At 40.3% G+C, this 24,170-nt stretch overlaps 1 protein-coding gene across 2 annotated transcripts in view; it reads right to left on the bottom strand.

Annotated features, from left to right (window-relative positions):
* si:dkey-28b4.8 (sarcoplasmic/endoplasmic reticulum calcium ATPase 2) overlaps positions 1-24,031 on the bottom strand; it is a 37,736-nt gene extending 13,705 nt beyond the window's left edge. The window contains exons 1-12 of one of the 2 annotated variants that reach the window (XM_028567270.1): positions 23,865-24,031; positions 21,620-21,739; positions 20,646-20,663; positions 20,371-20,453; positions 20,026-20,130; positions 13,531-13,669; positions 8,251-8,417; positions 6,006-6,161; positions 5,611-5,752; positions 3,689-3,855; positions 424-512; positions 132-234 (exon numbers count right to left, since the gene is read on the bottom strand). In XM_028567270.1, the coding sequence (XP_028423071.1) occupies positions 132-234; positions 424-512; positions 3,689-3,855; positions 5,611-5,752; positions 6,006-6,161; positions 8,251-8,417; positions 13,531-13,669; positions 20,026-20,130; positions 20,371-20,453; positions 20,646-20,663; positions 21,620-21,739; positions 23,865-23,895 (1,320 nt within the window). In that variant the 5' untranslated portion in view covers positions 23,896-24,031. Of the gene's footprint in view, positions 1-131; positions 235-423; positions 513-3,688; positions 3,856-5,610; positions 5,753-6,005; positions 6,162-8,250; positions 8,418-13,530; positions 13,670-20,025; positions 20,131-20,370; positions 20,454-20,645; positions 20,664-21,619; positions 21,740-23,168; positions 23,409-23,864 lie in introns of those variants that run through there. The other variant, XM_028567280.1, reaches the window with a different exon arrangement.
* Between the last annotated feature and the right edge of the window lie 139 nt (positions 24,032-24,170).

Raw genomic sequence — 24,170 nt, forward strand, 5'->3', positions numbered from 1 at the left:
AAGTATGTATGCTGTTAACGTTACTAGTGGTAACACATGTTCAGAATCAGATTCCAGCGGTAAATGTTCCAGCACCATATATGGTAATCTGTGATGGTTGGAGCCGTCGCTGCAGTCATGTCTTACTGTACCTCATTGTAGTCCAGTGATGAGTCATTGCACAGGGCACAGATGGAGGCCATCTCCACCAGGCCTTCGTACTGACTGGACTTCACCACTGAGCCATCCTTATAACTATAAAGACAGAAGGACAGGCCATGACACAGGAAACAATAATACATAATAAAGAAATAAAGAGGGAAAAGGGAGGAAAATGTATAGAAATTGTAAGAAAAAGGAAGAAGATATACATTGTGGACTCTCATAATCCATATCCATCCACTATCCAAAGACTGTCAGGGGTTAAGGGTTAAAGACACTCACACTTCCCCTTCAGGGGCGTAAGTAGATCCAGTCACTGTGAAGTCACTCAGGCTGCAGCTCTCCCCTGACACACTGTCTGCTACAAACATCTAAACACACACACCCATGCACACACACATGGACAGACATTGCAGTAGTTGATTAGTTATTAGTTATAATAAAATTAGAAGATCACATTTGAGGTTAGTTCCACATTCCAACAGGCCATTCCACCTCATGAGTCTCAGGTTTTTATACCAGCCATCACTAAATTTAGGGCACCTTCCTGGTGATTAACATGGACATTCTAAAATGTATGTGGCAAAGTCCTGTACCTGATTGTGTCGCACCAATGCTAGAAAGATGAAACTGCACACAACAGATTCAGCCAACTGCATGGCCTATTTCTCACTTAAAATGTTTACAGAAACACGTTTCGGCGAACTATCTTCGTAAAATATGAGATCGGATTCTGAACAAGCCGCCATTATGGTCGGTTTTGAAATTCGGGAGCAGCCAGACCAACGTGATCAGCTGCCGGTTTTCATTTTTTGGGGCGACAATCAGAGATGTTCACAAGTCATTTTTTGGAAGTCCAAGTCGAGTCTCAAATCTTTGAAGGTCAAGTTCAAGTCAAGTCTCAAGTCTCTGGCCATCTGATCTGTCCCTAACACTGTATTGTTAAATCTTATGAATTCAAAGCATGTCCTGTAGCTACCATCCATACAGTACAGTATCAAAATCAGTTGTAGGATAACTTTATGGGGTCTACTTAAATGACCCACGGCATGAAAATTTCACTTTATGAGGTTTTTTAACATTAATATGAGTTCCCCCAGCCTGCCTATTGTCCCCCAGTGGCTAGAAATGGTGATAGGTGTAAACCGAGCCCTGGGTATCCTGCTCTGCCTTTGAGAAAATGAAAGCTCAGATGGACCAATCAGGAATCTTCTCCTTATGAGGTCATAAGGAACAAGGTTACCTCCCCTTTCTCTGCTTTGCCCGCCCAGAGAATTTGGCCCCCCCATGAGAGAGAGGCATCATGGCTTTCAAACGAGCAAAGTGGCAGTTGGTCAAGGCCACACCCCACCCTCCACCTTGCCCCCCCCCCTCTCCCTCCTCCTCAATAGCTACAGACACAGAAATTGCACATACTAAGGAAAGCTCATTGTGGGACTGGCTCTAGTGGCTGGAATTCTGCACCAAGGCTGAATTTCGGGAAAGAGACTTCAGATACAGTATTAGGGGACCACTAAGGTCTATATAAAAGAGACTTCAGATACAGTATTAGGGGACCACTAAGGTCTATATAAAAGAGACTTCAGATACAGTATTAGGGGACCACTAAGGTCTATATAAAAGAGACTTCAGATACAGTATTAGGGGACCACTAAGGTCTATATAAAAGAGACGTCAGGTACAGTATTAGAGGACCACTAAGGTCTATATAAAAGAGACTTCAGATACAGTATTAGGGGACCACTAAGGTCTATATAAAAGAGACTTCAGATACAGTATTAGGGGACCACTAAGGTCTATATAAAAGAGACTTCAGATACAGTATTAGGGGACCACTAAGGTCTATATAAAAGAGACTTCAGATACAGTATTAGGGGACCACTAAGGTCTATATAAAAGAGACTTCAGATACAGTATTAGGGGACCACTAAGGTCTATATAAAAGAGACTTCAGATACAGTATTAGGGGACCACTAAGGTCTATATAAAAGAGACTTCAGATACAGTATTAGGGGACCACTAAGGTCTATATAAAAGAGACTTCAGATACAGTATTAGGGGACCACTAAGGTCTATATAAAAGAGACTTCAGATACAGTATTAGGGGACCACTAAGGTCTATATAAAAGAGACTTCAGATACAGTATTAGGGGACCACTAAGGTCTATATAAAAGCATCCAAAGAGCACCATGTCATGGCACCTTTAACACATCCCTCTAGCCCTTGGACCTGGTGAAATATTAACCTAAGTCTGCCACATCATATGGATACAACTATAAAGATACAATTTGCCTGTTCCCAGCATTAGCACAACACTTTGCGATGGTTAGCTTGTTACCTGACAACGATATATGCTAAATGTAACGTCTTTCACATTAGCAAGTGACTGACCTATCTGGGTGTGTTTTCAGATGCCCGATGAAGTCCGACATTGATCCGCCATCATTTATCTTGGTGCCACACACCTTGCATGTATCTGTTTTCTTACTGCCACTGTTTACCAAGTTATTGAAAGCAAAACTAATGACAAAAGGCACAACTCTGGGAGGACTTGGTGTCGCCATCGGCAATGCATTTTTTGATATGTGAGTGTGCGCACATAAGGCATTAGCGCACGCATTACGTTGCACATTATGGCAAAGGGCAGGGGACATGCAGCTCGTCATATGTTTCCCCAAGGTATATGCGCCAATAAAAGGAAATAGAAATACATGAATCCATTTAGATTTCAAAAGCAATAATTGCATGTAAACAGGTTGTTGACAAATCTCGAAGCTAGAGACTTAAGTGCGACTTGAGTCCGAGTCTCAGACTCGAGTCCCTATCTCTGGCGACAATACAGATTAGTGCCGCCTGCTGTTATGGAGACGTATTACGTCTCGTGCAAGTGCAGAACGTACGCTCAAGTCGGCATCGCTTCGGTGTGTTCAGAGGCACTTTTTTTTGACCAACTCGGGGAGGCAGTCAGTCCGACTGCCTTTTCTGCCGAAGGTCGGGTTGGTGTGTCAGAGCCTTAACTTGCAAAGATACATTTAATAGCCTAGGTGACTGGTGCAGACCCACATTCACCTCCTACAAAAGATGGCTTCTCAGCATCTATTGTAATACCATTTGCCTGATGAAGGTCTAGTACTGAAACACTGCCAGCTATTAAATCTTTGCAAATGTGCGGAACAGTGTGCAGGAGTTTTTTTTGCAACTGCTGGCAGTCTGCCATAACTAAAATACTGGCTTTAACATGATCATTTACAGTACATCTATGTCTTGATAGAATGTTAGTAAACTTAACCCTTTGTTAATTTAATTTTAGTATGACAAGCCATTAGTTGTTGATTTCTATTAGCAAACTATAGATTTTCCAGTTACTGAAACTATGTGGCCTGCTTGTGGATGCTCACCTCATGTACTGTATTACTCTTCAATGCCATAATGACTGAGACATAATCAATAACACTATATCATATTAAGCATACAGTATAAGAGCTAAATATGGCTGACTGGCCCACACAGCAGTGGTGGATGTATCAGTCTGATGTTACATCTTACCCTGCAGACTGACATCTGGTTGGTGGTCAGAGTTCCTGTCTTGTCAGAGCAGATAACAGAGGTGCAACCCAGCGTCTCCACTGATGGCAGGCTGCGGACAATGGCGTTCTTCCTGGCCATCCTCCTGGTGCCCAGTGCCAGGCAGGTGGTGATGACTGCTGGTAGGCCTGGTTGAAAGCACGACAGGCAGACAATGGTAATGAGAACGCTTTTTAGGAGAAGGAAGGAGTTTTAACAGATTTTCCTTTTTTTCTGCCAGCAAGCGGTTTGGTTTCATGTGCCTTGCTCAAGGGCTCAAGTGTTATTTATAATAATAATAATAATAATAATAATAATAATAATAATAATAATAATAATAATATTCTTTATTTTTGGAGAACTTTTCAAAATCCACGTTACAAAGTCTAAGGACCACAGATGTAAATTAGCTGTATAGCTAACTGTGGTACAGAGCTTGAACTGTACATGGTCCCTAACAAATAAACTAATAAAATAAAATAAATAAAGTGCTTCACAAAAAAAGCTAAATAAAACTGACCAGTAATAAAACATCAGTTTAAAAAAAAAAATACCTGTACAGTACTACTTACTGTAGGTAAGAATAGTAAAAAATATTTTTAAAAGAAATAAAAGGAGGTTCAAGCTAAAACAAAATATGTTTTAAGAAGGGACCTAAAGGAGACCACAACCCAGCTGACCTGATATCTTCGTTCCAGAGCGCCCTAACGCTCTGACCTTTTTAAGTTTTCAGTGGAACAGACAAAAATACATACCGTTGTGTATGATACCAGGAGGTCAGGTGCGAGGCCATAAAGGGCCTTAAAAGTGATCAGTAAAATCTTAAAATCTATTCTAAAAACATACTGGGAGCCAGTGTAAAGAGGCTAAAACAGGAAGAATGTGATCACGTCTCTTGGTTCCAGTTAAAAGCCTAGCAGCTGAGTTCTGCACAGTCTGGACTTGATTCACAGATTTATTGGTTCACGGCTGTTGCAATAATCCAAGCGTAATGAGATGAAGGCATGTAAAATGGTCTATGTCTCTTTAAAGGTTAAGATGGATCGTGTTTTTTAAAATATATAAGATGATAAAAGCATGATTGCACCAGTTTTGTGGTGTGCCGCTCAAAACTTAAGATTTCTTGCAACAGGCTTGATGTTGACCAATAGGGGACCAGCCGAGGCCAGAGTTTGTATTGCTATGTGCTTGGACCCTATGACAAGGATCTCTGTTTTGTTAGAGTTCAGCTAAAGAAAATGTTGAGTTTTTTTTGTGATTGTTGCGGGCAAAAATCCTTGATTATGCTGCACGTTTTCTTAAAAAATGCGATGGAATATGTAGGATATTAATGCAATTTTATGCGATGAAATTGTGGGTACTTGCATTAACTGCGGTTTGATGAAAAAGAGAAAAAAGGTGATTCCCCCAACACCCTGCTTTTCGATGATGTTCACGTCGCGTAATTACGTCACTTCATAACGTTCCCATGGCAACAGGGGAAAAGGGAAAATGGCTGCTCTTGTGTGAAGTAAACGCAACATTTTTCAACTTGCTAAGATATATGTGACTTTTTTTAAACGAAAATGAGGGGATTATGAAATCATGCAAGCCCCACATATTTTGCGCGGAAATCTGCAATTTAGGCTGCGAAATTGCGGCGTATTTGAAAAAACGTGCATTAATATGCAGACTTTGGCTGATTATGCATTGAATTATGCGATTGCATAATCGCGTTTTTCTGGAGGGACTGGTTATTGTGTTTCCCTGCTCAAATTCTGCCAGCTTAGTGTCTTTAAAAATGACACACTTATATTTTGGTCCCTGCACTGACAAAACATATCCCTCCAATTATAAAAAAACATAGGAAATACACATCTGTAAGAAGTGATTTTTCTGCATATTAGATAGAGAAGATGTTTGACCTTCTGGTATGGCAGCTACAGCCAGTGCAACAGCGATCTTGAAATAGTAAACAGCTCCTCGCAGCCAGCTGCCTCCATGGACCGGGTCATTAAAGTGTCCCACATTGATGGCCCACACTGCCACACAGATCACACTGATGACCTGCAGGTTAAAACAAGTGGGAGGTAGTACCACATATACAGTATATTCATGTTAGATAGATTATAAAGTATCAAAAACAATGATCTCACACACACACACACACACACACACACACACACACACACACACACACACACACACACACACACACACACACACACACAAACACACAAACACACAAACACACAACACACACAACACACACACACACACACACACACACACACACACACACACACACACAGGTCCTTGCCTTAGACAGCTGTTCTCCAAATTGGTCTAGTTTCTGTTGTAGTGGGGTCCTCTCGGGTTCAGTGGAGGCCATCTCATCTCGGATTTTCCCAATCTCTGTCTGCACTCCTGTTGCCACGACAATCCCAATGGCACGGCCCGCTGCTATGTTGGTACCCTGGGCAAAGGTAATGAACTTTACTGTCAGACTTATTTTCATCATAACAAATATTGAGACATAGTTCTGTACTTCTCCATCATGGCACAGTGGAAGAGATGCTGAGTATAATCTGTATGCGTTTTCTTATGCTCTCACATTTCTGTTTTTTTATTATAAATTTTGTTCATAAGGACAACACACATTACAGTAATCAACTATTCTGTAAATGTGCAAATGTTAACTAGCTGGCTTATTTCCAACTGTAGCCCTTTGGCCAGATGTTTTGAGGCCAGATCACCACATAAAGCAGTCCAAGTGAAATATATATCTATTTATTTTATATATATCTATGTGTACAGATTTCTTTCTCTCCTGTAATTGGAGGTTCTAAAGTCTTTCCTCCACATCAGAGTGTGAAGTCACACTCAGTCCAGCAGCACTCAGATAACCATGCCAACAAAGACAACATGCAGATGTGTAGCCCGTCAGAGTGATGTTCATTAATAAAACATCTCTGGCAGTTCTTTGATCGCAGACCACCGAGTGACTCAGCTGTCTTTGAGGTCTGACAGAGATATAATACAACACACACACACGTTTGGATTTGATTACGCAAGGAACAGTACTGGGAAGCTACGGTAGCATATAAAACCTAAAAAAGGTGAGGGAGTCATAATTTAAGAGGAAAGTTCCATTTAAAAAAAAACTTTTGTTCGGGCACCTGGGAAGCTCACCTGGTAAAGTGTGTGCCCAGATACAGAGGCTTAGTCCTTGACGCAGCGGCCGCGGGTCCGATTCCGACCTGCGGCCCTTGCTGCATGTCGTTCCCCCCCTCTCTCTTTCATGTCTAACGCTGTCCTATCTAATAAAGGCCTAAAAACAATAAAAACAGCAAACCTTGTGTTCGAACCACTATTCAGATAGTGAATAGAACTTCAGCAAAGTCCAAATATAAATTTAAGATTTACAAAAACAATTATTTGTAAGAGGTACAGGGATGAGGAATGGTTGGTGGGATGAACATGTGGTAATTGTTTATGTTATATATGACTGGCGCTAACCAAAAGCCTGTCTGAAATGTGGTTGGCTGTTTCATAAAAACTTCACAGGAGTTTAGGGATCGCAATGATAAGGGGAGTGTTCCAAAGATTTTGGGTTAAGATTTATAGAGGGTTCGAGGGACATCCAGCAAATTTAGCTGAGATGATCTAAGAGCCTGATTTGGCATTTAAAGTGCCCATATTATGCTCATTTTCAGGTTCATAATTGTATTTAGAGGTTGTACAAGAATAGGTTTACATGGTTTAATTTTCAGAAAACACCATATTTTTGTTGTACTGCACATTGCTGCAGCTCCTCTTTTCACCCTGTGTGTTGAGCTCTCTGTTTTAGCTACAGAGTGAGGCATCGCACTTCTGTTCCATCTTTGTTGGGAGTCACACATGCGCAGTACCTAGGTAGGTACTGGACTACTAGCCAGTCAGAAGAAGAGTATGAGGGCGTGCCATGCTAGCAGCTAGGCGAGCATTATAACGTGTGTTACAAAGTGACGAGCGTTGGTCTCTGAAGTAAAGGCTGGACTACAACAGAGCTGTTTGGAGCAGTTTGTGAACAGTGTTTTCTGTTGGAGATGGTAAGGCCCTTTGGGGTGGACTTTGGGCTTTTTCACTTTGTAAACCTAGAATGTGCACAAAAGATATATAACACAATAAAGGAAAGGGGAAAAGCAAAAAAGCATAATATGAGCACTTTAAGGTTGGAGGATGTGATCTCTTGTTACTTCTAGTAAAAAGCCAAGCAGCAGTTTTAAGTGGGCTCAGGTTTGGTTTACATAATAGCATCAGGATAGGTTTTTTTGAGTTGTATACATCTTAATTATGATTTCATTGTTTGAGTTATGGAGAAGGGGTAGGACCAGATAATAAAAACTTCATCCTACTCCTTTTCGGACATGTAACATTTATTTATGTTGTTGGTAAGAATTTGTATATTAAAAGTTTGTTAAATGTTTTTTTTTATTATTATTACAACATGTATAAATGTAATAAATAAATAAAATAAAGTGTATGTGAATTAGGAAAAGACAGATATGGCTGTTGAGACTCACAGAGAAGAGCATGTTCTTCTTGTCCTGGTTGACAGCTCGGGGATCTGGTACAGGGTCTGTGTGTTTGAGCACCGACACAGACTCCCCCGTCAGAATGGACTGGTCCACTCTCAGAGTGGTGGAACGGATGGACGTAAGCCTGATGTCAGCTGGGACCTTATCACCAACTGTAGGGTGTTGGAGACAGAGACAGAAAAACAAATCTTAATTTCACTTTTTATCATGGCAAATTCAGCACCATATTCACATGTCCATGGCATATGAAGCTAACGCTGCCTGGCTTCCCTTCCCCCTTTCCTACCTTCACATTATTAAAGAACAAGCAAGGTAACAATCTGAAGATGATGATTAGACACATCAGCTAGGGTTAAAAGCACTCTCTCTGGATGATGAAGCAAAGCAAACAAGTTGAACTCCATTTAAGATCAAAACTACTTCAAATGTCCTGGACGTCAGACACTACAAGCAAAGCACTTCTTTTTTTCTCCCTCCTGTCCAAGCTGCAGGTTGTGAACTTGGCTTGCACATGATATTGCTATAGTAATTTTTTAAGTAGTTTTTCACTTTTGATTTGTTTCTGTTCTGTTATTCATGAGTACATGGACATGAGAGAGCACCTTATTAAAGGTAAACTGTCTTTCCTGAATACAATCTTAACCAGGATACTAGCCAAAACCTAGTCCCATACAGTATGTAAAAGAAGTGAAATAATCATTTAAAGAGACATGCCTGCTTTATGCAAATAAGGATATATTGCCACACATGAAAGGCATAGCATTCTTTGTCTTGGAGGAGCACAGCCTTTCATAAATTGTTTACAAGTGTTTACATATGTGAGTGAGTCAGAGAAACCCAGACAGGGCAGGGAGCGAAATGAAGAAAGAAAGGCTCCACTGACATATTAGCCTTTTGCTTTCTTTCAACATTGACTAGTAAGGAAAGGTTAACACTTACTATGAGATCTATCAGTAGGACAAGGAGATGTTTGTCAATTGTATTTTACTTCATGTAAAAGCATTGGTTGAAAAGCATAAACTAAGCCTATTGATGTCTTAATGGTTCCCTGCAACACAACACCGTATTTTTTGAAATATGTTAGGTCCATATATTAAGATCGGATATTGGCCCCGATATTGACAAAATAGCTGGATCGGAAAACTTAACAGATCCACAGGCCGATCCAGTTTGTTTTATTTTCCCCTCCGTTGCAGCACCGGGACCCCTGTTAACTGCGTACCCTTCTCACTCATGGTAGTAACTTTATAACCCAACAATTAATAACCCACAACTAACTCTCTTTAAAAGGATAAAACACCATAGCATATAACAATTTGTTACTGATTCTAACACTAATAATTTTACATTTACAAATGTAGCTACACCGCCGAACGGCATGTTGGGTAACATTATAGCTGCTAGCTAGCCAGGTAGCATAACAGTCTGTTAAGCTTGGAGAGGCTCCGGTCACTACTGTACGTTCAATTTACAGAGAAGAAAGTTAGCTAGAGGATGAAGAAAGAGCGGAGATACACCAGAACAACGTGTGCTCAAGAGAGGAGCCGTCTGTTGTTGCAAGGTTTTTTGTTTCTAAAAAGTCTGACATAATTTAGCCACTGTTGTTGCCCGTCGCTCTAATATTTCTCGGCCATGCTAACGTTACCGTGCTAACGTTACGGTGCTAACCTGAAAGACTTGTCACTTCAAGCATGCAGCGGAGCAACGTTATGAACGCAATCCACCTCCGGTCCCGCTACAGACCGTTGAGAAAGACGGGTTCAGAGCAGTGATTAAAACATGCCTCGCCTCGCCGAAATACGTCCGACGTCCTAGCTTACAACTATTTTGTTTTGAAAGGGAAACAACGTTAAAGTTGTTTGTATGTGTATTGATTCGATTTGAGTTTATTTTACTACTTTGCAGAAAAAAAAATTGTTTAGCTTCTGTAACTGTTTGATGGATTCTCCTTCATATAACGTTATTGTATAATGTCTTGGAGCCAAACCCTTTAGTAATCAAAGCTTTTAGTAAACATGATGACATTAACATGTTTTTGTGATATTCTATGTACTCCTGACAGTAGAATAAGCCATTATAAATTTATATAAAGGCAAATTATTGTTATTTATTTGTATTTATTTTAAGAAGTTTGATTACATTATATTTTTCGATTTGAATGCACAATTGTTTTTTAAATAACAAATAAATAAGAATTCAATACATTACATCCATGTTATTTTGTGTTAGTTAGGAAAGTAATGTTTAGTTAGGAAGGTCTGGTGCCTTTAGTCTCTTCCACATGGTGGAAGGAAGGTATAAGGTGGAAAAGGTATACAGTTTATTATTAATTCAACAATAGTATCTGATCGGTATCGGGTTATCGACAAAAAGCCCTGGCATCGGTATCAGGACTGAAAAAGTCGGATTGGTGCATCCCTAGTTTGAATTAAAATACATAAGGAACACTAGTGGGAAGCTACATAATGATACAAAAACCTTAAAGAATCAAAGAAATAATGGACTCACCCTTTAACAGCCTACAGAGTGGAGCAATATTAAAATTCTATAAGCGCGGTTCAATCAAGCGCAGCTCGGCTTGGCTGCGGCTCATCTACAGATTCGGCATGTCTCTTTTTTTTTTTTTTTTTTCTTCTGTCTAGCCGTCACACATCCAGGTAGCGATGTGGCCTGGGCGAGGGGAGCAGGGAGCCATGCTCAGCCCGCTGGGGAAGCCGCTACAGCATGCAGAACAGCCAGAGAAATGTGCACAACCGGCAACAAAACCACGTGCTGAAGAGCCCAGGATCCTGGGCGTTTATCTATCATGTGTTTGTGTAGGATTCATTTCGTCATTTGCATGTAGGGTAGATCAGCAATCAATTTTTGCCGGTTGATCACTTTTTGGCATGACACTTTTTTTCCTTTGGGGACATAATTTCACGTTGGAAAGAAGGTAATAAATCGCAATAATATCGTATTGTGACATAAGTCTCGTGATAGTATCGTATCGTGGGGCCTCTGGTGATTCCCACCCCTGACAGAAAGGTTATACTGTTTAAATCTCCTGGTCTCTAGAGGAACCTTTAGGGGGACAAGGATACATTGTTGGACCAAACAGTAGCCACATCAATTTGCCTTTTTTGTAATAATGATGGATACAGGTACTTAAAATCATCCCAAATTACTTACACAAACTACTGGCAGCTTCATTTAAAAAATGTAAGGCTGTAGCGAAGAAGTCATATTGGTCACTGTATTATGTTTGGCCACAAACGCCGGAAACATAATATAACCGTGATTTACATTACAGTAAACACAGCCTCCAGCTCTGATTAGTGTCACCGAGTTCCCATGCTCTGGAAGTTGAATACTTTTACCACAGACAAAAGGACACACACACAGACACACACACACACACACACACAAAGAAACACATATTTCTAACCCTGTTTCCTCTCTCTGAGCAGCCTGAAATAGCAGTGGGTATCTAGAGGATTGAACAGTTTTCTTAATAAGTCAAGATAAAATTGTGTGTGTGTGTGTGTGTGTGTGTGTGTGTGTGTGTGTGTGTGTGTATTGGTGTGTTTGTGCTGGTGTGTTACTACAGCTGACAATGTTCATACTGATTTTATCTGTGGATAAACGTGTTTATTTAAATACAAATAATTTTTCACATTAATCGTTTCAGCTGTTAAATGTTCAAAAAGCCAGTGGACCTTTACTATCGGCCCGAAGGCCATCTTTGACCGGGGGAAGGGCACTGACAGATGTTCAGGAAAACACTAGAGAAATGCTCAGAAGCACTTAGAGATGTTGCGAGCAGTGCTGCTAACCAGGTTAGATTTTCCACCTCCTCTAATATCACCGGTCACATTGGTGACAAATCAGTGGCTACACAACCTACACGACTGGCCCAAAAAAAAAGCCAGAGCACTGAATGTTAACAGTGGCAGTCACAAGCACCTTGAAACTCTACACGCACTCAAACGCGAGAAAATGGCAACAGACAAAAAGCACTTTAAGTGGATGAAAAAGCTTTACACAAAAGACCTTTGACTTGAATGTCTTATTTATCGTTACCATACTATTAAAAATAGGCCTTGTGTGCCTCACTGGGTTTCCATGACGATAAGAGCCAGAAGAGAGGGCAGAGATTAAGATGCCAGGAATGACTAAACAAAGATGCCACGGTGCTATTTCAACCATGTCTAAACAACATTGCAGTGGAAATGCATTGTACTTGAATACGAAGGTCTTTTATGTCGGAGAAGCACTTTGTAAACCTGTTTATAAAACGTGCTATATAAATAAAGTTTATTATTATTATTTCCAAGATCAATGCAGCTCTACAGACACACTGTTAGCATATCAAGCATGTGTGTAAAAACATGTTTGGGCTTCAATATTCCATGATTGATGGCTCCCATTTTTGCATACTGAGCGCCTTACCTTTCTTAAATACTAATGACAGGTTTCTGCAGGATTACATTTAAAGGGGTGATACAGTCGCACCTAACGAAACCCTTACAGTTAATTTTCGAAAAAGGGCCCATATTTGAGCTTTATATAATTGATTTCTCGCATAAAAAAGTCTCAGAAGTGAATTTGGTAATGAAACATTGCAGTGTTTGGAATATGAGATTCTGTGCCTTCTCTAATGTGTGTGTATGGGGGATTCGCTCAACTAATCAGCGTGCAGCTCATCTAAATATTCATGAGCATACCATATTTGGAAGAAAAGCTCTTGTTGCAAATAGGGCCAAAACACAGGGATGCATAAGGGCCAATAAAATATCAACCACCCCATCAATGTTACATACCCCATTAGGAGACATTAAGGAACAGTGGGAAATACCCTATATAATCATTCTATCACATTAATAGGCTGTATGTATTTAATCCGTACAGACGGCTGTCCAGGTTGTATATGTCTGGATTAGCAGCTTGACTAGAAGTGCTTATTATTTTTGCACCATGCAATGGTGTCTGTACGCTGATATTTTCACATTCAAAATACAAATGAATACAGTTTGACCGATATATGGCTGACGGATTATGCTGCAGGGCTGGTTGTAGAAGTTTCTACAACTTTTTGTTTTTACACTTTGACATGTCACCATTGGAATCCCCGAGATGTAAATCTGCTTTACTCCTTGAAGGAGGAAACCAACTTTTGCTTATACATAACAGCCTTCAATGGGTGAGTTTTTCACACTAAAGAGTTGTTGAATGAATTGGGTGAAGAGCATTTGTCACTTCTTGTTGTGTAATTTGTCTACTTACCAGCAACTTCCACAATGTCTCCAGGAACGATGTCTCGGGCTCGGACTCTCTGAACGCTCTTCTTGTCCTGTCGGTACACCTTGCCCATCTCTGGCTCGTACTCCTTCAGGGCCTCAATTGCATTCTCTGCGTTACGCTCCTGGAGGACACAGCAACATAGAGATGTTCTATGAGTTTCTTTCAATCGTTGATGTGGAAGCTACAATTGTTGATGGAAAATGTACTTCTAGCATGGTTGCCCTCATGTGAAGACAAAGACAGCAGGGAAGGAGAGACAGGACGTATTATAGAACGTGAGGTCAGTTCTCTGAGATATGGACACTTTCAGCAGTGATTTAAAAGTGGAGAATGGTAGAATTCATGAACAGAAACAGGAAACCCACATACACAGACCAGTTACTTCTGTTTGATTCTCTGTGAACATTTAAATGTTAGAATCCAAACATCACACCACCGAGCAGAGAAGATGACAAACACAGAAGTTAAACCCAACAAACAGAAGAACATCCGATGGACTTTAAAAACTTGTAGTTGCCTTGACTTGGTCTTTGTTAAAACCCAAACTAGGTCAACAGTTGTTTTTTTACTGTACAGTTTTTAAACCTCATAAGACAAGTATCCCAGAATAGATAAGCGGTGTATGCAAGACTAGATACAATAAGATGACAGGATAAAGGAACATAATGGTATGTGCTGATTTAGATAAACCTTCTGGACTCCACCTTCCCACCCAAAATATGACTTTATCATAGTCAACTTATTCTCATATTGACAGACCTTCCTCCACAGCGCTACAGAGGAGGGTCTGGCAATGTCAGACCATGGGCCCTATCTTGCTCCCAGCGCAATTGACTTTGTACACAGACGCATGTATCATTCCTATTTTGCACCCAACATACAGCAGACTTTTCCCTCCACAGACTCACGTCAATAAATTAAGGAATGAACTTGCGCTCCCGGGGGCGGTTCAGGAAAAAGAGGAGGCGTGTACCGACGCAAACGTTCCCTGTTTTTTTTTTTTGCAGTTTCCAAAAACAATTCCGCCACAGACCAGGAAAAACCTGGTCTAAAATCAGTGGCGCATTATTCAGATGCTATTTTAGGGGCACATGCTTGGCCATAATGTATCGTGTGCACACCGCGCATACACTTTGCTTCTCTTATCTACACAGACGCAGCAATTCCCATTTTTGCAAACCATACATAATTACAAGGAAAAATATTACTGAAAATGCGCTTCAGGTGTTTTATATAGGATAGACTTTACAGTACAGTCCTTAAAAAGTCGCGGTATTCTTTGTGGCTTGTTGTGTTTTACACAACATTTCCACAAATCATGGATGTTTTGATGACATAAATGAGGAAATATTAGAGGACTTAAGGAGACGTGATGTTGAACTGCATGTGCCGATGCCACTTAACCCAAATGCCCAACAGCAGCACGGGAGAGGAGAGACAGAAGAGCTGCATCGTCTATAGTGAGGTAAGCAAACTAATCTCGGTCTAATGTTAGACTACATTGTAGTAATGGCCGATAGAAACGATATGCAATATAAAAAGATACAAAATTGGCCTACAATAGCAATTTTAATTAAATTGCACTATCGTGATAATGCATGTTGATGACGCAATCTACCCGTGAAAGTTAGAGCCACGAGCTGCAACGCATCATCGTCATCTTGAGTAGACATGGCTGAAAGCGAAACGGAGGAGCTGGTCAAAAAGACCAGTGCAACATCCATTAATTGGACTTGGTTTGGATTTAAGCCCCTACAATGAAACTGTGGTTGAGCCGTACCATGGAGCCTTTTCTCAGCCTGACCATTCACTATATATAACGGACGATTGGAATCTTGGCAGCCGATGATGTGTGTGTGCGTGTGTACAAGTGTGCTCAAATGCGTTACATTAGGCTGCAAGTAAGAAACTTTGTTTGAAATATGTTTTTATTTAAAGTATTTGTGCATCTTTGCCTAATAATGGACGTATTTTCAGTACAGTGTTGGTTACTTAACTAAAAAGACACCAGTTTTTCCTGTTCTCTGCATCAGGGGTGGCATTTAAGAACCAAGGACTTAAACTAACTAAGTGTAGTGCCTTTTAGAATGGTTTGCACTGAAGGAAAGAAACCCAATACTTTAAACTTTTTCTTTGTTAAAGTCTCTGCAACTAGTGTACTTGAATTTTATTCATCTGCAACATTATGTTGTATAATTACAGTTTTGCACAATAAATGTTCTCAAAACTACATACTATCTTTCTTTCTCTTAAAAAAAATAAATACATTTAGCAGTTTGGCTTTCCTTAGGGTCTATGTAACCTGGTCTGAAATGGTTCTATTATAATTTATATATCGTGATATATATCGTTATCACAAAAGGCTGCAATGTATATCGCAATATGGATTTTAGGCCATATCATCCATCCCTACTACATTGCAAAAATATCACAATGCATTCATAACCTTGTGATTCAGTGAGAGTGAGCCCAAAACATCGGAAAGTATGTCTTTGTGACATTTCTTTATTTACATTTTGTCAAAAAGAAAAATCAATAGCAAACTGTAATAAAAAAAAAAAAAAAAAAAAAAAATACAAACGTAAAATGAAAAGATTTAAACAGAAGAACTAATTATTTTTCCCTCCTCTGCGCGCCATTATGTTTTTATTTAAAGTATCTGTGCATCTTTGCCTAATAATGGATGTATAATGGACGCCATTATTAATTATTTTTCCCTCCTCCGCCTCACACTTAAGGGTCCGGGAGTGGCAATGCGCAATGTGCTCCTGGTGGAGTGGGTGGGGGGGGAGGAGGAAGGGGCACAACAGGAGGAGGATTGGTTACAACAGGAGGAGGAAGGGGCACAACAGGAGCAGGTGGTGCGTTCGGAGGCCCACACTCCATGGCTGCAGCAATCCTCTCCAGACTTGAGGAGATGCGCCCGAGAGGCCGCAGCAACATCGCCATTGCGTCGGGCGCAAGAGTCATTTATCCCGCCGGTAAAATAGCAAGAGCACCTGAGATACACCCACAAAGCTACTTGCGTTTTGAGTTTGATACTTGGTTTCAGATCGTTAAAATAGGGCCCTAAGTTGACTATGATACACAGCCTCAACTTCCTGGAATCACACGGCATTCCGGGATGGGAGAAAAACGTGCTCTGGTTTATTGGCATTTCTTTAAACCAATGACAATCGTCTTGGGCGGTGGAGCCACGGTGCCTCTGCAAAATAGCCTCGGAAAGGAACTTGTTTTGGTGGAACGTGTGTACGTTCAAAAGTAGTTTTAGTCGTGCAACAGAAAACTCAGATTGGACAGATAGTCTAGCTAGCTGTCTGGATTTACCCTGCAGAGATCTGAGGAGCAGTTAGCCATAGTCCTCACAAATCCACCGGAGGTTAGAACGCCAACACAAAGAAAAGGTAAGGTGACAGACATCCGGAGGAATTTCCGGCGGTACCTGACCAATCCCGGAAATGAAACATCCTCGATATAGACTATGCTTATCCTAACGTTACTTGTCTTGGCAAGTTATTTATGTTGAACATGGCACTTGGGTGAGTAGTGTGCAGGCTGCAGCAGTTGTTTGCCATGTGTCCTCTGCTGTCTGCTGCAGCTACATTATTTTGCTTGTAAAGTATTAGGTAAATCTACTCTATTATCTGTCCAGATGCACTCAGGAAACACTTTCAGAAGCCCCTAGCAGCCTGTGGAGAGGGGCCTTCTACATTGCTCTCTGCAGCATGTAAGTTTCAGCAATAGTTTGTGGTCGCTGATGCATTGCTATGTTGCCTGAAGTAGGAGTTCTGTAATTGTATGTTACAGCTGCAGCCAGATTTTTGATATAATTCTATCCCAAATGCTATCCCAAATTTACATCAGTTATGAACATGTGCAACTCATCCTGGATCAGTCATTGCAGCACCTACAGATCCTGCTGACTGGCCAGCCCTTTTCTGATACAGTGAGGATGGAGTTAGTCAGCAGAGGGCACTTAGGGCACCAAAATGGCTAGGGCTGGCATTGCCGTCATGCTCTAAGACTTATAATTGCCCTTTTTTCTCCTTTGTAGTCCGTTATTGTCCTTATTTCTTGTCCATAAGCCTCTGGCGTCCAACTGCTTGAAAGTCCGGGTATCACCTCTTAGACTCCTTCACCGGTCTCCGTAGGACATCGGACACTCTCTCCATGTTCCCAGAAGCCAGCCCTGAGTTGTATGCAGCGGCGTGCCTCTTCAGTGCGTCACGGATGGTTTTATCCACCCACAGTTTATAACTTGGGAAGGTCTTGATAATTACTGTAGGCACAGAATCGTCCACCAGTTTGCCGTACAAAGAGCTGTACAAGTTCCAGTCCACATCAATCATCACATCCTGCAGCGTAGTTTCTGATTGGTCAGACCAGCATTTGACCTCTCATGTCAATCAGGCTTCCTGTCTGACTCTTTGTTTGTATTTTGAAATGAGGAAAATGGCAGCGTGATCCGATTTTCCAAATGGGGAATGGGGAATAGCCCTGTAGCCATCCTTAACCCTCTGGGTTATTTTCAGACACACACAGGATTTTGGCATGCTCTGATAGTGTCATCAATTTGAACAAATTGCAGTATTAACTTATTTTTTATAAATAACTAGTAAATAAACAAGTTGTAAAAAGTAGTTTTAGAAAAATGCAAAAACATTACCTTACTCACTGTGACAAATTTTTTTAGCTTTTGGAGGTATTTTTGTGTAAGTCGTAGGTAACGAGCACAAACCCTTTCATCTGCTCCACTGTATTGTACAACCTTTTTTCAATCTCCAAACAGTTTGCCTGTTGTTTTGTAACTAAGAGTTGGCAGTGGGAGAGGTAACGGCTCTTTTCATTGAATATGCTATGTTCACAGCTTGTCCCAGGAAAATGGGACTTCACAAAGCTTAGCAGGGCTATATTGTTGAGGATGACACTTTTTTCTGAAAGCTCAGTGCCCGGGGGCTGGACATTTCCCTGAGCTATTGTCAATAAAATAAATCATATTCCTGACATCAAAATACTGAGCGAAGTTTAGAAAGAATGAAGAACGCACACATCGTCCTCGAAGTCTAATGATGTCATTGCATAATAATTAGCCATATGGAGTTACCTCTGGTAGAGAGCAGAGGATGGTTTCTTGATGCCAGCTAAGTTTACAAGAATTTGTCCGAATTTCAAGCTTTGTGACAACTAAGATAAACAGTTAAACTACAAACCGACAGCTTTTGTATTAGCTTGATTGTAAAAATTAGCTATTTGCAGAGTAGCATGCTGTGGTTGTGTATAACAGCGCAATGGATGAGTCAGATTGGCGGGCATTTGCTAGGGACAAAATACACACGGTGATACACTGGTAAGAGCAAATAACGTTTAACCATGTATCCAGCTGATTTATATAGCTCACGTTGCTGTATTGTGTGAACAGTTAATTTCATTTAATATTAAATGTTCCACCAAAACAAGTTCCTTTTTTTCCGAGACCATTTTGCAGAGTAAGGCCGGCTACAAACTGGATGCGTAGCGTGAGCGTGTCAGCTGTGTGGCGTGTCTGTTTTTATTCGGCTCCCCTTCTCCTTGCACGTCTCAGGCGCGGCTCGAGCCACTCCGAAAACCTGTGCATGCTAGAAATAGTACCGACGCCTCTTTTTCACACGACACGCAAGCGTGTTGGAAGCGTTTCCAGGCAAAATAGAATAAAGATGTTTATATGTCGTTTGACACAAATACATTTCATAAATGACATTTTGATGTTTGAAAGTCTCTAGGTTTTGAAATAAATGAAGATATAAATGTAATTTAAAAAAATAATAATAAATAATTATCGATTTTCAAATATTGCACCTATCAATACAGAACGAAATATTCTGTAGCCTATTTTTCCGTCAATACTGCCGACATTGTCTTTGCTGTAATCAGATCAGTATATATTTATGTTTAACATGAAGTAAACTGCTTGAGTGCAGTAGTCAATGGGAAACATACATGTGTACAGACAAGGCTAGCAGCAGCAGCGCCGCGTCAGACTTGTTTCTGGTGTGAAAAGGCATAGAAAACACCACCGAACTGACACGCAACAGAAACGCCACGCTCACGCCACGCATCCAGTGTGTAGCCGGCGTTACCGTCTCTGCGACCAGATTGTGATTAGTTTAAAGTAATGCAAACAACCCAGAGTGTTTTTTCTCCTGTCCTGGAATGCATGTGCGGAGGAGCCAGACCTTACTCCGCAGCGCATATGACATACGTCTGGCAATGCGAGACTAATTGCAGTATAAATCCAGTTTTAGGCTATTTTGTATTACATCATAGTTGTCAAACGTAAAACACATATTTGGGAAATTAGAGGATTATTGCAGCAGAAGTTTTAAACAATTCATAACACCATTTTAAATATTCTTTAATAGTATGAAATGGTCTAAGAAATTGCCTTGATATGATGATATGATTGTCAATCCACAAAACCTGCTCACACACACTGTTTACCTGCCATACTCCCACAATAGCATTGGCGATGAGAATGAGGAGGATGACAAAGGGTTCAACAAAGGCTGTGATTGTCCCCTCTCCTTCTTCGAACCAAGCCAGGGTCTACGAGACAAGACAAGACGGAGAGAGAGGTGAAGATCTGTGTTGAATGTGGCTTTGTGTTATTAACACTCATTTAATTTGTGTGCGTGTAGAGCAGGGTTAAACTAATGTATTAGTTCACACAAATACACAGTCCATACAAACTCTATATATTTGAAAAGATTACCATTACTGGTATATGTGAGTGTGTGTGTGTGTGTGTGTGTTTGCTTGTGGTTGTGCACAGTTGTGTTTCCTTACAAAGGAGATGCACGCAGCCAGCAGCAAGATTCGAACCAACAGATCCTCAAACTGTTCCAGGACCAGCTCCCAAAGTGACTTCCCTGTATAAAGAGACACCAAGGACCACAATGAGCAGAGCAAAAGAAAGAAACAAAGACACTTTGATTTACATGAGATAATGACGATGAAAGAAAGACACCGTAAGAAGAGGAACAGAAAAGCATACAAGAAAACAGACAGACAGACAGACAGACAGACAGATAGATAGATAGATAGATAGATAGATAGCTTACCTTCTTCAGCTGGCAATTCTGCGAGTAAAGGCAGAGTTAAAACGTAGTTAGAAAGAAAGTGAAAAAGAATTACATCATCATCACCACTGTTATAAATTACAAGGTGCATATGATCTTTTTTTTTTGGCAGCAGGACTAGATTAATGTAGTGCTTGCTAATACTTGAACATGATGCAGAATATATATAATGGATATGATGCAGATTGACAGCACTGTCCAGTAAATGTGTATGCATGTACACATTTACTGAACATTTCATCAATACAATTGTAGCACATGTTAGGCCTTTAACCGGAATATAGTCTAATATGATCTTTTATGAATATGTTGTTTATTATAATGATGGTTGTCATTTTTAGTATTGGCGGTAGCAGTAATAAGTGTAGTAAGTCCATTATCAACAACACAGAGAGTGTCATTTAATATAGAGATACCAGTATCGGTATTAGCTCCGATACTGCCTAAAACGCTGGTATCGGGAAGTACTGGAGTTTATGCACCGATCCGATACCACGTAATAAAGCCCTAAAGAAAATCTATGTTAAAGTAGTTTATTTATGTTCTTTTTCCGTTATAACTGACTGTCAAACTTCATAATAACAGAAAGTTCTGTGGCACTCATTGTTTGTATTTGTTCATGTTTTACAAAGAGTTTAACCTGAGCCAGACTGAGAACAAAGATAGAAATAATATCATATCCATACAGGGATATTAGTAAACAGTTTTGTGTTAAAACATAATAAAATATATGACACACTGGTATTGGATCAGTACTCGGTAACGGCCGGTACGCAAGTTCTGGTATCAGAATTGGTATCGGGAAGCAAAACATGGTATCGGGCCATCTCTAATTTAAAAAACAAAAGATGGATGAAATCCACTGCACACTTACTCTTATGAGACTACAAATGTAAAGTGGATTTGTTTTAAAGACATTTAATGAGTGGAAAGAGAAAAAGGATTTCCATTTGTACCGTTGGGTCCCCATCTCTCCCTGTTCTTCTTCAGCTGCTCACAGCTCAGACCTGTAGACTCATTTACACTGAAGAAGCCCAAAACCTCCTCCACCGTCTTAGTATGGGCATTATCCATCACTGTGGAGGGAGGGAGGAGAGAGAACACAAGGCAACAGCAATATCAGCGATAAGATTCTACACTACAAAAATATCACGATCAGTCTTCAAAACCCTATTTTACAAACTTACAGAGGCAGTACTGAGGAAAGTAAGAAAATCAGTTGGATTAAACAAGTTTGTAGTGTCTATTATCATCATTCTATACACCAAAAATGAGATAATATGGCTTTAATTTAGCTGACAATATTTTAGATTGAACGTGCCAACAGAAAATAGGTTTTATTTTAATGTCCATCAATTTTTGTAGATTTTTACAATTGTCATGACACATTATAACATATTTCTGAAAGATTTAGTGTTTTCCTCAGACTAATGTTCTTTTCAGTCCTATTTATCATATCGGAGATCAAGCACAATTTAATCTATAAAATCTAATAAAAAGGCAGTATTTCAGTGATTTTCACACATGAAAATATGTTGTAATGCAATGTAAAAATGACACACAGTTACAGCATTAGTTGGCTTGGGAGTGAAATGTACTGTATAGCCAAGCAACCACACAAACTGGAAGCCGCAGAGACAAACAGGCCCAAGAGACATAAATCCCTATCCATAGGGTGTGAGCTGGCTCTGAAAACACATCCTCCTGTGTTGCATAAAATTGGACAACACGTAAATTCTAATGCATTCAGTATGCTAGTTTTGCCCATTTAAATGACATTGTAAAGGTAGGAAAGCCTTTGCCCGTTATCCCCTCCCACCAATGTGGCCGTGTGTAAGCAAGCAGCTTGGAATAATTCTAAAACTTTTAACATAACTGACCGGTAACGTGCTTCATTGCGGATGCTATATGCTGAAGAATCTATTCTCAGTGATTCGTAAAGGCCTGAAGTTAGGTTGTAAGAAGTGGGCCTGTGTTGAAGATAATTTACTCAAGAGGATCGCCCTAAAATCACTTAACGTTATGCCAATTTCTGCATCTGCGAAACAGAAGCGAGAGGCCGCCCCTGAATTCTGCACAGCAGCCACACTAATGTTATGGTAATACATTGGTTACCAACAGTAAACATGATGGCACTACCGGTCATTTGCTTAACGTTAGACATCAAATATTGGGTTAACGTTACAAACTTTGTCACCGTTATTACCAGAAGCCTCGCCTAAATTCTGAACATTCTGGTAATATGGATGACAGAAGATACTCAGAGACATGTTGCTTACGAATTAGCTAGGTTTGCCAGCAATTTTACATGGCTGCAATATACGCCATACGCCATATGTCAAATGACAGGTGAAAAATCACAACGGTACAACAAGGTAACGTTAAAGCCTTCGAGCCACAAGCTAGCAGATAGCTAATGAGTTACATGGATGTCTCTGTGGATGACTAGCTAGCTAGCTAGCTATGTTATAACGTTAATCCTCCGGAGATGAACAGGTTGCTTACCAGAGTGTGACGTCTGTCCACTATCCTACAGTTTTTAGTAAAACAGGATATATCACAGCACCATGCGGCCACGAAAAAAAGCAGCAACAAATAATTTGACAATTTGATTTTACAACAGGCTAACGTTATCTAGCTTAAGTTAACGTTAGTTAAGTTAGCTATAACGTTACTGTCACAGCCGCTCATGAGTGAAAACTCATCAAAACGATATTTCCATTGAAGCGGCGGTAAAAAAAAAAAAAAAAAAAAAAAAAAAAGCTGTCTTTTAAGGAAATGAAGGCTTATTTAAGGCAAATTACTGTCTAACTGTGGTTAAAGACTATTTTTTTTTTACAGACAGTGTGGTATTATTAATCCTTGTCCTGGCTGCAGTACTGTCTGTAGGTCACTACTCAGCCCACAGGCAACAACGCAACAGCCAATCAAATTAGCTAAGCTACCCAACAATCACAAAATACGACTTCCGGTCTTAACCTTCAAAGTAAAAGAATATGCTTAAGAAATAGTACATGGCGTGATATAATCTAAATGCACAGTTCATGACAATGGTTGTTTCAGTTTTTTTGAAAAGTCCCTTATTTATTGCACGACCAATTGGTAAATGCCAGCTGTATTTTTTCCAACACCAACAGACTTTAAAAAAAAAAAAAAAAGTCGTCTGTCTTCTTGTATTATCGAGGCTTATATTCTGTCTACCTTGACGCCGCTGCCCCGTAATGAACGTCATTAACGGTATTTGACAATGCAGAAATCCAACAGAGCTAAGAATAAATCAATGAGAGGCCCAGGAATCAGACTGACGCAACACATCAACCTGTAGAATCCTCTCAAATCCCGCCCACTAGAATCTTTACTACAGCAGCGCCCCGCCTCAGGTCCCAGTCACCGAGCTCTCGATCAATCAGCGGGCGGTGCGTCTGCTGTCGCTCAACTAATCGACATTCGAACCAATCAGCTTTAAGCTTTGAGTGTTTGACGACACTGCACACCAATCGAACAGCG

The sequence above is a fragment of the Perca flavescens genome, chromosome 2, assembly GCF_004354835.1.
Source record: "Perca flavescens isolate YP-PL-M2 chromosome 2, PFLA_1.0, whole genome shotgun sequence".
In the NCBI taxonomy this organism is placed as follows: domain Eukaryota; kingdom Metazoa; phylum Chordata; class Actinopteri; order Perciformes; family Percidae; genus Perca; species Perca flavescens.